At 44.6% G+C, this 13,527-nt stretch overlaps 1 protein-coding gene across 1 annotated transcript in view; it reads left to right on the top strand.

The window, feature by feature from the left end:
* Nucleotides 1-13,527, top strand: part of WDR75 (WD repeat domain 75) — a 41,920-nt gene that overhangs the window by 13,662 nt on the left and 14,731 nt on the right. Inside the window, exons 7-13 of the mRNA XM_054972325.1 lie at nt 1,130-1,246; nt 2,629-2,717; nt 5,126-5,281; nt 6,770-6,829; nt 6,923-7,038; nt 7,909-8,084; nt 11,262-11,425. Coding sequence (XP_054828300.1) covers nt 1,130-1,246; nt 2,629-2,717; nt 5,126-5,281; nt 6,770-6,829; nt 6,923-7,038; nt 7,909-8,084; nt 11,262-11,425 — 878 coding nt within the window. The remainder of the gene's footprint in view (nt 1-1,129; nt 1,247-2,628; nt 2,718-5,125; nt 5,282-6,769; nt 6,830-6,922; nt 7,039-7,908; nt 8,085-11,261; nt 11,426-13,527) is intronic.

Genomic DNA, 13,527 nt, shown 5'->3' with positions numbered 1-13,527 from the left:
TGAATCTGCTAATCAATAAAGGCTTACAGTTTCAGGGTTTTTTAATTTAAATAAGATCCAGAGGAGTTAGACCTGTTCGTCTGTAGTTGCAAAATAGTAGAGGGTCCAGTAGCACCTTTAAGACTAACCTTACTATAGCATAAGCTTTCAAGAACCACAGCTCTCTTCGTCAGATGCAACTACATCTGATGAAGAGAGCTGTGGTTTTATTTATTTATTTGCGTCATTTGTAGTCCACCTTTCTCTCTGAGAAGCAAGGTGGATTACACAGTATGAAGTTAATACAATCAGTATCAAGTACGTTTCAATACAATACCATAAGGTAAACAGATACAAGTTTAAAAGACATAGCATTAGCAAGGATCCAAGACAGAGTAGGAAAAAATACTGGAGCAAAACATAATCAATTCTAGGACTAACAGTAGACCAGCAGCGGTGCCAGGATTTTTGGCGCCGGCGGGCAGGCAGGCCAGGCACCCGCGCGTGCACTCACACACTGGCCTGCGCGATGACATCATGTGTGACATCACGGGCGCACGCATGCACGCACCGCCAGCCCAATTGCTGTGGCGGGCGGCTGGGACAGCGCGCAGGTGGCCTCCGAGCTCTCCCACTCAGTTGCCCTGTGCCGCCGCAGACGCCTGCCCGTGGCTGCTGAGCCCAGCCGGGGGCATGTGCTGGTGGCGGGGCAGAAGGGCTAGGAGGCTGCAGCTCCGTGGCGCGCGCTTCCGCCCCCCCCCCCCCATACCTCCTCCGGCACCCCCGCGCCCTGAGGCCACCACCTACCTGGCCTCAGTGGGCGCGCCAGCCCTGCATTAGACAGCATGGAGCACTGGTTGTACATAGGAGCACATATTTAAAGCAGCAGATAATATATAAGGCAAAAATCGTGATGAAGTCTATGATCACCAACTCGTGGGTGAAGCATCTGAGATGTTTAGTCTTAAAGGTGCTATTGGACTCTCTATTAATTTAAATCTATTTCAATAAATCTTGATGTTTTTGAATACTCTTCATCCTCTTGAGGTGAAATTCATGTTTCAGGCTGTATTTGGTGGTCTCAGAAGAATCATCCACAAAGCTTTCCCTGACCATTGAACTAACCCAAGCCATCATTCTGTCTCTGAAGCTTTCCTTTGAGTGCAAAATGCAGCAAAGGGGCCAACAACTTCTTCACCTGCGTGGCCTGCCACCCGAAGGAAGACTGCATCGCCAGCGGCCACAAAGATGGCAAGATTCGTCTGTGGTAAGGCTAATGCTTTTGTCACTCTCGGCACTGATGGCTGCTGCCTGTGATAATCAGGGACGGCCTGCTTTGTGTAACGAAAAGTGTCTGCCCTATAAAAGCACCATGTTGACACATGCCACACGGAAGCATCTCACAAAATGTTCTTTCTGAGTCCAGCGGATAAACTGTGTGGCCTGAAGATCGCAGAGGAGTTTTATTTACTGATTTAAGCATTTATATCCCACTTTTTTCAACGAAGGATCCAAAGCAGCTTACAGCAAGGAAAAAACATAAGTAAACAAAAATACATGACAAAAAAGATTAAGACTGGAATCAGTGGCTGCCTTGATTGAAGGCAAGCTGCAAGCCACAGCTAAGATGATACTCTCGTTCTACAAAATACGGTTAGATCCAAAGGGAGAGGGCGGGATTCATCAGCTCACATCTCCCGCTGCACACCCCCATTTTGCCCCTGTACTATTTGTGACGATCCCTTGACTCTCCCAGCCAGCAGCAGAATTTCATGGGGGGAAGGGGGGGCGGAGTCCTGATCTCCAGGTAGACAACTTTAACAAGAATAGCTTGCCGTTGGGGCTTTTGCTGTATTGGCAACTTAAACATTTGACCATGGACCACTGGGAAAACTTCAGCTCATGCCTTCAGCCTTTCTCTGGAGAGCTGCAGACAAGCACCCAGGCACCGCCAGCAATACGTGACCTACCACCAGCAATAAGACTGTATTGTGTGCCTTCGGACCGTCCTCTTGGCCGGTTGTAAAAGAAACGGCACTGAAGCTTCCTCTGGTATCCAGTCGAATTCCAGTTACACACGAAGAAGGTGTTTACCTGTGACTAGCTGTGGAAGAAGGGGGAGGTACCTTTGAATCCAGCAAGCGATAGGTGCACGTAGCCTGTTCATGTGTCCAAGTCTCCATAGATGGATCAAGGTGTTTATCTCCTAAAATTTAAAGGAGAAAACAAAAGGTCTGTCCCAGTCTTAGAGATAAGAAAGGCTGCAAAGCCGGTGGTTCAAGTAAGGAAAAATACCGGTTTGTTTAGATTAAAATTCCCTACGCGTTTGGCCAATAAGGCTTCTTCGGGAAGTGCTGTTCTTGCATTTAAAGAGATGCTAAAAGACTGCCAGATTCCCCTAAAGAAGCCTTATTAGCGAAATGCATACAGTTTTTATCCAAATAAACCAGTATTTTTTCCTTCCTTACACCATCACCTTTTTTGTCAGCTTTCTTATCCTAGACTTTAAAACAAATGTCATGCTCTAATCACTGGATGAGGCACCTAACCTAAGAGTTACTATAGCTAGAGTTTTCTAACAATGTTTATGTGACTGCTTGTGTACTCTTGGATAGAGTCATCCATAAACTGCCTTTTTTTCCCCGAAAGGAGAAACTTCCATCATAAGAGAGAGTACACATTCTCCACACTGCATTGGCACCACGACGAAGTGATGGATCTTGCTTTCTCTGTAGAAGGTAAGGAAGCCCCTGGTTCAAAACGTCCCTCCGCCGTGAATTCACTCGGTGGCCCTCGGCAAACGTCTCCCCTCTTAGCTTCCTGGTGGTGGTGGAGAGTGCCCTCAAGTCACAGCCACCTTATGGCGACCCCTGCTGGCATTTTCAAGGCAAGAGACTAACAGAGGTGGTTGGCCACCGCCTGCCTCTGCCTTAGCCTCCTAAAGACTATTTAATTGAACCGAAAATCAAGTGAGGTTTACAACCTTTCACCACTTATCAGATGTTAAACGGTTAAAATCGTGTTTGTCATGTGCATTTAAATCAGCTGCTTGTTTTCCGTAATGCCTAAACATTCTGGCACCTTATTAGCAGTTGTGCTCAGATGGCCCGATCTTGTGTTTTGATGTCGCCACATGCCGGAGATGTGGGGCACGAGATCAAGCTCTAAAACGGCAGCTGATGTGGGGGCGGGAGGAGACTTTAAAGGGAAGGAGAACAGTGGCCCCAGTTGACTGATCCCTCTAAACGATTAGCCTGCCCTCTTCCTGTGTCTGTTGTAGTGCAGAATAGAAATACAGAGCTAGAAAGGATCCCAAGGGGCATCTAGTCCAACCCCCTGCATGATGCAGGAAATTGACAGCGATTCCCCCTCACCTCCTCAGCGCTCTGTACCCAGAGGAAAGCAAAAAACCCCCAAAATACCTGGCCAATTTGACCTGAAGGGAAATTCCTTCCTGACCCCAAAGTGGCAGTCAACGTTAGGTAATGGGGGGACATTGCATCACGGCATTTTCTTGGCAGACTTTTTACGGGGTGGTTTGCCATTGCCTTCCCCAGTCATCTACAGTTCACCCCCAGGAAACTGGGCACTCATTTTACTGACCTCGGAAGGATGGAAGGCTTAGTCGACCTTGTGCCGGCTACTTGAACCCGGCTTCCGCCAGGATCAAACTCAGGTCGTGAGCAGAGCTTGGGTTGCAATACTGCAGGTTACCATTCTGCGCCACAGGGCTCTTGGCAATCAACATTACCCTGGACATATAAGAAAGGGCCACAAGAGCCTGGCACCATCTTGTCTATTCATGCCCTCCCTCTCCCAGTTTGCATATATTCCTATTAGTCATAGACTCATCCTTGCGTCATGTGGCCATCTAGTCTCTTCTTCTAAGCACAGTGTTTCATGCCGGTTGCAGAATTTAGCTTCCTGTGAATCCCTGCTGCCAATGTTGTTGTTTTTTTAAGTTTCTAGGCCTAATAAAAAGCAGGAAAATATATGCTTTGCCAAAACAAAAAAAAAGCTCTCGACATACCAGTCTATATAGCTGCCGCATTCCATACTGTCAGAGAAAGTAGTCATTTAATCTGAATTAACACCTGAACCCAAATTTGCAGCTATGCTGAATCTCAGAATTCGAAAAGTGTGTGGGCTGGCAGTGAAATTGCAAGGGCGAGAAGAAATGGTTGAGTTCCAGAGAGAGCAAGTTCCGCACTCTACAAAAGACAGTCAAAAGCAGAATCAGTTATGCAAGACTGTAAAAAGAAGAAATAATAACGAATACTTGTATAGTCTAATGAACGCAGTTGTTCTTGTGGGGTTACTTTGGCCCATAATTTCCATGCCTTTAATACTTCCTCCATTTCCTGCTGCTGGGTGCAGTTTTCTCCAATTCTGCTCTGCTATTGCAGCCCCCCCTTCCCCGTTCTGTGTCCTGGGGGCAAAAGTCGCAGCCCCCCCCCTTCCACAAATAGAAGACCTATGTAGGATTTTTTCATTTTAGCCCAGAGTATACGCAGTCCATCTAATTAATACAGAGAATAACATTGTTAGAAACTTCGCGATATGCTTGTTGAGGAACTTTCTCTGTGGTGGCCCCTATCCTGTGGAATGACCTGCCTGAAGAAGTCAGAAGAGCCCCCACTCTCCTGGCTTTTCATAAATGGTGCAAAGCCGAACTATTCAAAAAGGCTTTTTACTCAAATGGGAGGGCTGCATTGTAGGGAGGGGATCTCAGATGCTTCGCTAATGAGTTAGGGACCACAGACTTCATCACTGTGTTGTCTTACATATGATCTGTTGCTTTAAATATGTACTCCGATGTACCACCAGTGCTGCATGTTGTCTAATGTTAGTCCTAGAATTGATTATGTTCTGCTTCAGTATTTTTTCTGCTCTGTATCGGATTCTTGCTAATACTATGTCTTTTAAACTTGTATCTATTTACCCTATGGCATTGTTTATGGAAATGTCCTTGATACTCTATTGAAATGTACTTGATATTGGTTGTACTAATCTCACACTGTGTAATCCGCCTTGAGTCTCAGTGAGAAAGGTGGACTATAAATGACATAAATAAAATAAACGCGTAAAATGCATTTGTGTGTTTTGAATTGTTTCTACGGCACATATATTTGGTTTGGATTGACAGGAACTACCTTACTGAGTGGCGGGATTGAATCAGTACTGGTCCAGTGGCGAGAAGGATCAAATGCTAAGGAGTTTTTGCCTCGTTTGGGATCCACAATCCAGAACATTTCTGCGTCACCTGATGGAACTTTCTTTTCTACCTCACATTCGGATAACAGTAAGGACAGTCCCCTCCCCCTTCTAAAAATCTGCTGTTTTTGTTTTGTTTTGAAGTTATCCAAAGTTTCGTAATGCAAAGAAAATTACACACAAGTTGGGTCAAGTATCCCAACAAATGCAGCTCCAGAAGAGCAGCGTCCCTGCCAAGAAACTGTGACTTGTATCCTGCAAACTGTGTGCCAGGTCCTGCTCACAGAATCCTGGAGGAAATGCTTTCCTCTCTTGCAAGGAAGCTTTTGGAGCCGAGCCTATCATTGGCTCACCCCAATCTTGGCCCAGCATCGTGCAGCTCTGTCTCTTGATAGCTCATACTCTGAAAATCTAGTTGGTCATTAAGATGCTACCGGACCCAAATCTTGTTCTCCTACAGACCAACACAGCTACACACCTAAAAACATCCAGACTTACAATCCCACATTCTGCTTCATTCACACAATACCTTGAATAAACAGTTGGCTTTTCTCATTGTTGCTCATGTTGTTGCTGAATTTTGCATTCCTAGTCCTATTGTATTGTTCACTGTATGACTTAATTTATTTTCTCTTTGGTTGTTGTGGATTTTCCGGGCTGTATAGCCGTGGTCTGGGCATTGTAGTTCCTGACATTTCGCCAGCAGCTGTGACTGGCATCTTCAGAGGTGTAGCACCAAAAGACAGAGATCTCTCAGTGTCAAACTCAGTGTTTGACACTGAGAGCTGCCAGTCTCCAGCCATGAAAGCCTTTGACAATATATTTTCTCTTTCTTTATTCTGCAGTCTGCTTTGAGTCTCAGTGAGAAAGGCAGACTGTAAATAAGCTAAATAAATAAATAAAACTTATGCCTCAGTGCCTGGAGAGGAGGCAGGCGATTGTCATTCAGGGATCTTTGCCTCTAGGGCTACATTCCTCCCCACTGTTGCTCCATAGGGATTCTCCCTCCTCAGCAGGCCCAGAACTGAGGCTTCATCAGTCTGCATTTGCTTTTATAAATCAGGAAGCTGTGGTTTGAAAGAACTTTAAAACAGCTCTGATTGTGAGTGAGTCATGCTGAAATGTTGCTTTCGTTACAAATAATCAGAATTTTAGTTCTTCGCAAAACTGTTAAGCGATCATGGTGCTCCATTTCTCTTTTTTAATCAGGTTGGGCAAAGGCTATTCCCGTTCTCCTAAAGTTGTCCTCCTCCTTTCCCATACTGAGTCCACCCTGGCTGTATCCCCTAATAACACGTGCCTTGTGAGTGTATTCATGCAGTTGGTTCTCAGAGGGGTGGTGCATGGCCAGTGGGCATGCCCATGCGCGGTGTTGTTAATTCTCTGGCCCTTAAGGAGGAGAGGACACGGCAGAATGTTCAGCAGGTGTAAAAACAGCCCCTGTAAAAGACGGACTCCAACATATCAGACTGTTTAAGAGCTTCATATCTAGCCACATTCTTCCTGTTCAAGAAGGTTTTGTCTTTTGCAAATCTTCATTCTTAACCTTGTTGACTCTTTATTTTGATACGTACAGAAATAACCATCATACACAGCAACTTGAAAGTCTCTGCAATGATTCAAGGATTAATCAAAGGTACGCTTTTAAAAACCCAATTGGAACACACGTTTTTTTAAAAAATATCTGAGTGGAAGAAGTTGCATTCCGTCCTGCGTTTTCTTTCTTCAGGCAGTGATGTCAAGACTGGCTTGACGGTGGACCCAAGAACAAAAGCTTTGGTTTTGAATGGCAAACCGGGTCACCTGCAGTTCTACTCACTGCAACACGACAAGCAGCTGTACAATGTAAGCTAGACCAGTGGATCGGATCGTGCACTGCGCATGCCTTCTTCAAGTATTAAAGTGGTGCAGGCGAGAAAGTGGGCACTGAAGCCGTGAATTGGGGGTGGGAGGTAAAGGAGGCCGAGTGATGCTGCGTGAAGTTTGGGAAATGGGAATAGAATCAACCTTGAAGTCCAGGATACGGGTACTCTCTTGTTCCCCTGGACAAACGCTTGGGAAACCACTGAAGGAAAACTGGCAGCATAATCATGAAAACAAAAACAGAATTGACACAAAATATTGTGCAAGCTTTTGAGTTCACCAGAAAATTCACCAGGCTGAAAGTTGCAAATGTTTAAAGGTAAAACAGGGTAGAAAGCAACGTTTTGAGGGCCTGATGTTAAGACCTGATCTTGCATACATCCTCCGTCAATTGTGACCATTTTGATAGTCTTTGTTATTGTGAACGGTAACACCGTTGCTTTTTCGTGCACAGCTACGTAAACCTCCTGCATAAACCCCTTTCATACGTTCATTCTTGGCTGTCTTATCTCGGAACAAATAATTCAGCGTCACATTTTTGCCTTTTCATAAAGGAATTATTCCTGCCGGGTTATTTAATTAATGTTTTGGCCTGGCTCAGCAAATGCTATTTTCTTAGTAGAATGAAACACGGGCTCGATTAAAGCTGATGGGATAGAAATTAAATCGGTAAACCTGGCAAATCTGCTTATGGTGTAACTTCTACCTTGGTGTCCCCTTAAAAATGTGAAGGGCTGTGTAGATTTTTCCACTCAGATCTGTTTGTAACTATCACAAGCACCTCTGGATCAATAATGTGTCTCCCCCGTGTCTGAGATCAGAAAAGTATTTTTCTCTCTCAACATTCTGCAGTTGGATATCGTGCAACAGGAATATATTCATCAATATGGTCTGAACCAGGTTGAGTTGGTGAAGGCGGCGTTTGATTCCAGGGGCAGCTGGCTGGCTACTGTGGAGCAACGTGAAGAAAAGGGTGGTGAGCTTGAAATGCAGATGAAGCTCTGGGCCTACGATGAGCAAAAACAAAGGTAATCAGGCTTACGCTTCCAAACAAATTGGCAAAACGCAGTCTTGGGCCTGTAATCCTTACATACCAGAGCACCATCCGTCCTGAGATCCTTTTGAGAAACTTGCATAGACATTCAGGAATTTCTTAATTTATGCCCTGTCTTTCTCCCCAGTAGGGGAGGACCAAAAGCATTCACCTATCCTCCATTTTACCCGCACAACAACCCTGTTAGGAAGGTTAGTCTGAGACGATACGTGTCAGTTCCTGCCAGGTAGATCCCTCAGTCCCTCTCCAGTGAACACACATTGATTCCAGTAGAAAAGCTTTTATTAGGATCTTTACAGTTCAGGTCTGAACTGTAGAGCTTGGTAGAAGTGACAAGGCAAAGCAGATAAGAATTCTTATACTTGATTTTCCTGCACTCCTGCAACTGTTAAGGTTTTGGCACGCGAGTCTGCACGGATCCCGTGAGAACCCTTTATAGTTATGGCCAAACAGTGAGTACACAATAATAGATTCCCAGCACCTGGGCAAAGTAGTGAATGCTGGCATTTGGTGACTCCAAGGTCGTCTCTAGCTAGGAGATGCAGAGTTCTGTGAGATAACAAGAGGGGCCAATCCTGGGTCTGGAAAAGTAACAATTACAATATGGAAAGGACCTGGCTAAGAAGAGAATACATCAGGTTAGCATTAAAGCATTGTAAATTCAATATACTGTAGCATCGGTGACAGAACAACCAAACAATCATGGCATGGCTGTACACAGACATGACAATACGACCGGCTCAAGAACCCAGTGAGCAGCGTGGCAGAGTGGGGATTTCAACCTGAGTCTCTCAGATCCTAGCCTGACACTAACCACTACACTACACTGCAGATCGTGCAGTCCCACATTTAGATGGCAGTATTCTTTGCTCCCAGAGCTCTTGTGTCTTCTGGAAGGCCAGGTCTTCAGACATCAGCACCAAGTGAGTGTGTAGCACTTCATGCCGATGGGTGCAATGCATCAGTGCGCAGCCATGGCATGCCAGTATTTAAAGCCCTGGGAAGGAACTATTGCAGCTGGTCCTGTGGATTCCACCGTGGTCACTGGGATCTGTGTGACGGCTTCACACGTGGCCTCTCCAGCAACATGCTTAGTGTTACATACAAGCAGGGCTTTTTTTCAGGGGGAACGCAGGGGAACGGAGTTCCGGAACCTCTTGAAAATGGTCACATGGCTGGTGGCCCCGCCCCCTGATCTCCAGACAGAGGGGAGTTGAGACAGCGGCGCGGAGGGCAATCTCAACTCCCCTCTGTGTGGAGATCAGGGGGCGGGGCCACCAGCCATGTGACCATTTTCTCCAAGGGCAACCCACTGAGTCCCACCACCTCTTTCCCCAGGAAAAAAGCCCTGCATACAAGTAATGCGCTTCCAGAAGGTAGGCCCGCTAAATACAGTGGCTTCTTTCCCACTAAATGAGAGGGGAGGTCTTCCCCCAGCAGAGGAAGAGTCCTAGAACAGAAGGGAGACCTCAGAATCAAATTGTTTGCGCAAAACCACATGAGCAGAAGCAGTTGAATCTTGGCCTGCGAGGGCAGCAAAGACGCATTTGCGGGCACGTGCAAAGAGGAGCTGAATGTCAGCTCTGACTTGTTGCTGCTGAAGCGCAGTGAAGTGGTTGGGCTGCGATTCAGCACTCTGCTGGTTTGAATCCCGCTACTGCCATGAGCTCAGTTGGTGGCCTCGGGTAAGCCCCTCCTCTCAGCTCCAGCTCCTCGGCTGTATTGTGGGGATAATGATAACACTGACTTTGTTCACCGCTGTGACTGGAGCACAAATCTGAATATAAGAGCAGTTGTTGTTATCAGTGTGCTTTGTGGATTGGGCCATAATGAAACACATCCCTGCACACGAAGATTGGTATTCTTGGTACTTTGAATGGATGATCAGAATAATTTCAAATTAATTGTCTAGACCAGTGGTAAACATGCTACATTTTTAGTATGCTTTATATTACTGGCCAGCTCTAGCTGTAACCAGTAAACTCTGCATGGTGCTTGACTCGTGCAAGTTGTCTACAGTGCCACCTGATGACAAAATAGGATGGTTTTTTTCCCAGAACTAGAGGGCAGTGCTTTTTCTCACAAAGAATATACTGCTGACAGCACATGTAATCTGCTTGGGACAGTAGTGTGTGATAGCCAGCAATGAGTAAACATTTGCCATCGGTGTGCTGAAGTCTGCAGTCCACTTATCACAGCAAGCAGATTATATTATTTCTCAGCTCCATCTCCACTGTTCAGTGGATCTTACAGAAGAACACGGCTTGATAGGCAGTGATCAGATTGTTTCCTTATCCTCATAAGTACAACATAATAAATCCATAACAGTTTGGTGTAGTGGTTAAGAGCAGCGGGACTCTAATCTGGAGAACCAAGTTTGATTCCCCTCCCCTCCGCTTGAAGCCAGCTGGGTGACCTTGTGTCAATCACAGCTCTTCCAGAGCTCTCTCAGCCCCACCCACCTCACAGGGTGATTGTTGTGGGGATGATAATACTTGTGAACCATTCTGAATGGGTATTAAGTTGTCCTAAAGTGCAGTATATATATAAAGGTAGGTAAAGGTAGTCCCCTGTGCAAGCACCGAGTCATTACTGATCCATGGGGGACGTTGCATCATGACGTTTTCTTGGCAGACTTTTGTTATGGGGTGGTTTGCCATTGCCTTCCCCAGTCATGTACACTTTACCCCCAGGAAACTGGGTACTCATTTTACCAACCTCAGAAGGATGGAAGGCTGAGTCAACCTTGAGTTCGCTATGTGAACCCGGCTTCCGCCAGGATCGAACTCAGGTCATAAGCAGAGTTTGGGCTGCAGTATGGATGGATGGGTATGATGTTGTCCTGAAGGGCAGTATATAAATCGAATGTTGTTGTTTGTTGTTGTTACAACTATTCAGTGATAAATATAGACTGTAATCCTCGTTTGATAAATGGATGTTAAAGATAAAGTGAAAAATAAAGTGTCCAGTCGTAGCAGAGTTCTGAAGTCCGAGAGGGTTCTTACGAGCTATCTATTCCAGCTCCATGTTCCATGCAGGAAATCCAGTGTGATGCTCATGCTTGAAATGATATACTTAGACCACCGCTGACTACAGAAGCATGTCAACCTCCTGAACTCATGAAAACATTCTTTTTCTTCCTTTGCAATAGCTTTGCTCTGAATACCCGAATAAATATGCCGCATGAGGATCAGGTCACGGCTTTATGTTTCCGTGGCACTGAAGATCCCAACAGCACCCCCTTAACCATGGTGACAGCTGGCAAAGATGGACAGTTTAAAGTCTGGATGCTGCTGTCTCAGAACGACGAGGAAAGTAAGTGTGTCTCTTCCTTTATGCTCCCATTTCATGCCTTTGCCAGTAAGAACAGACAAAGGAGGCTTCTGTCCTTTCATATTGTACTTGGTAATCTGGATACTTTATAAAGCTGTCTTTGACGCACTCTAGTGAAAGAGGCCTTGAAATTGGTAAAATAATCAGTCAAATGGTGTTTTCAGCTCAAATGTGCTAAAATTAGCATGTTCAGGTATGAGGGCTTTTAAGTGCCTTTTTATGATGGAAAGGAAATTTGATATTTTCATTATCAGGTATTTTATTTTAAAATATTGTTGAGGTATTCATGCAGCACATAAAATTGGTTTAGTGTACTTTTTTTAGCGGTTTATACAAAGCAAGAGTCAGCCATGCTGAACCAGAAACCAATTGTCAATTGGGGCCATTGGAACATTTTCAGAAAAATTCATGTCACTGCAAATAAGTTCAGGGGGAATCTTGGGATCCCTCCTGCCAACATGGAGACGTCCTCTGAGCTAAATGGGACTCCTCAGCTTTCATTAAAAGGAAATAGTGACACATCGTGCCCAAAATATGAACTGCATCTCCAAGAGCTAAAGGTGCACCCGCCCCAGTTCGTTTTATTTGAGACCTCTTCCACACACCATGACTGGACTCCTATTTTCTCATTTAGGACTAGATGCCTCACTTTGTGGTTTCTGTGGACTTTACCTTTGAAAAGCTGAAACAAAATTTCAGAGAGTGAAGATAAAGACAAAAAAAGCACAAGTTCAAAGAACCCTTAAACATTCTAGCCAGTTTCTCAACAGTCATATACCAATGGTACATCATCTTATAAAAAAATGTATATTTTAACTCTTTTAACCACGTATTTCCCCATTGTTCCATGAATATGTCATATTTATCTCATGGGTCTCAATGGCGAGGGGAGAAGGATGTTGCCATGTTAGTAAGCTGTATTTTTTAAAAAATCACTTTAAAACTACTTATGATTAATATAGGCTAGGCACCATCTTTTAGAAACCGACATCTCTGAAAAATAAAACTTTACAACAAATCTGAAATCTGCCTGTTCCAAATAAGTTTCATTCCAGTACAGAAAGTTTAGGTTGCTTCCCATCTGAATACTGAAGAGACTTTCTTCTTTTTATGCTTTCAGTAGCTCCTGACGAAACATGTCCTACCTACTTTAAATGTGATGGTCTTTGATATTATATTTTAAAGACAATACGAGGCCTGGTTTTTTGAAATGGTTTAGGAGATGGCATGGTGTAGCAGTAATTAGAATCCCAGACTAGGATCTGGGAATCCCAAGTTTGGATCCCCGCTCTGCCGGGGAAGCTTGCTGGGTGACCTTGGGCTAGTCACACACTCTCACCCTAATACACCTCACGGACTGTCTGCACTTCGCACCCCTGCTCTGTCAAGCTAATTACAACAGGTATTATAGCCAGCTTCCTGACACTCTATTTTACAATACCCTTCCCACTCTCTGCCTAGATAATAAGGACTCCATCTTTTTTCCGCTCCTTGTATCTGACAAAGAGAGCTTTGACTCTCAAAAGCTCATACTCTGGAAATCTAGTTCTTTAAGGTGCTACTGGACCCGAATCTTGGTCTTCTACTACACACCAACACGGCTACCCTCCTGAAAGATCTCACAGAGTGCGTGTTCTGAGGATAAAAGAATGATGTTGTAAGCTGCTTTGGGTCTCCATTGGGAATAAAAGTGGAGTATCAGTAGCTAAATAATTAAAAATAAATATATTATCGATAAAAGAGGTTTATCCTGTACACTTAAAAATAGCAAACTACTTGTGGAATGATAATTATGTTCCAAATCTGAGAAAAGATGTTTCTCTATACTGTTGACAGCTGCCAAGACTGCATCAGCTCAGACTTGGAAGACAGATAAAATGCCCACTGCTAAACAATGGTTGCTGAAAGTTTGGGACCTAACGATAATGAAAAAAATAACTGATCTGTGAATAATCCCAACTATCAATCCTCATATATAGAAACCTGGTCCCCCTTGCTTGAATATGTCAATAACTATGCCTCTACCGATAGTTCTGTACCAAAAAAAATAAAGGATTCCCCCCTATATTAATTGTATATGGCAC

The sequence above is a fragment of the Eublepharis macularius genome, chromosome 2 (assembly GCF_028583425.1).
Source record: "Eublepharis macularius isolate TG4126 chromosome 2, MPM_Emac_v1.0, whole genome shotgun sequence".
NCBI classification, from domain to species: domain Eukaryota; kingdom Metazoa; phylum Chordata; class Lepidosauria; order Squamata; family Eublepharidae; genus Eublepharis; species Eublepharis macularius.
Note: the sequence above shows the minus strand (reverse complement) of the source record. Positions and strands in the feature narration are given on the sequence as shown.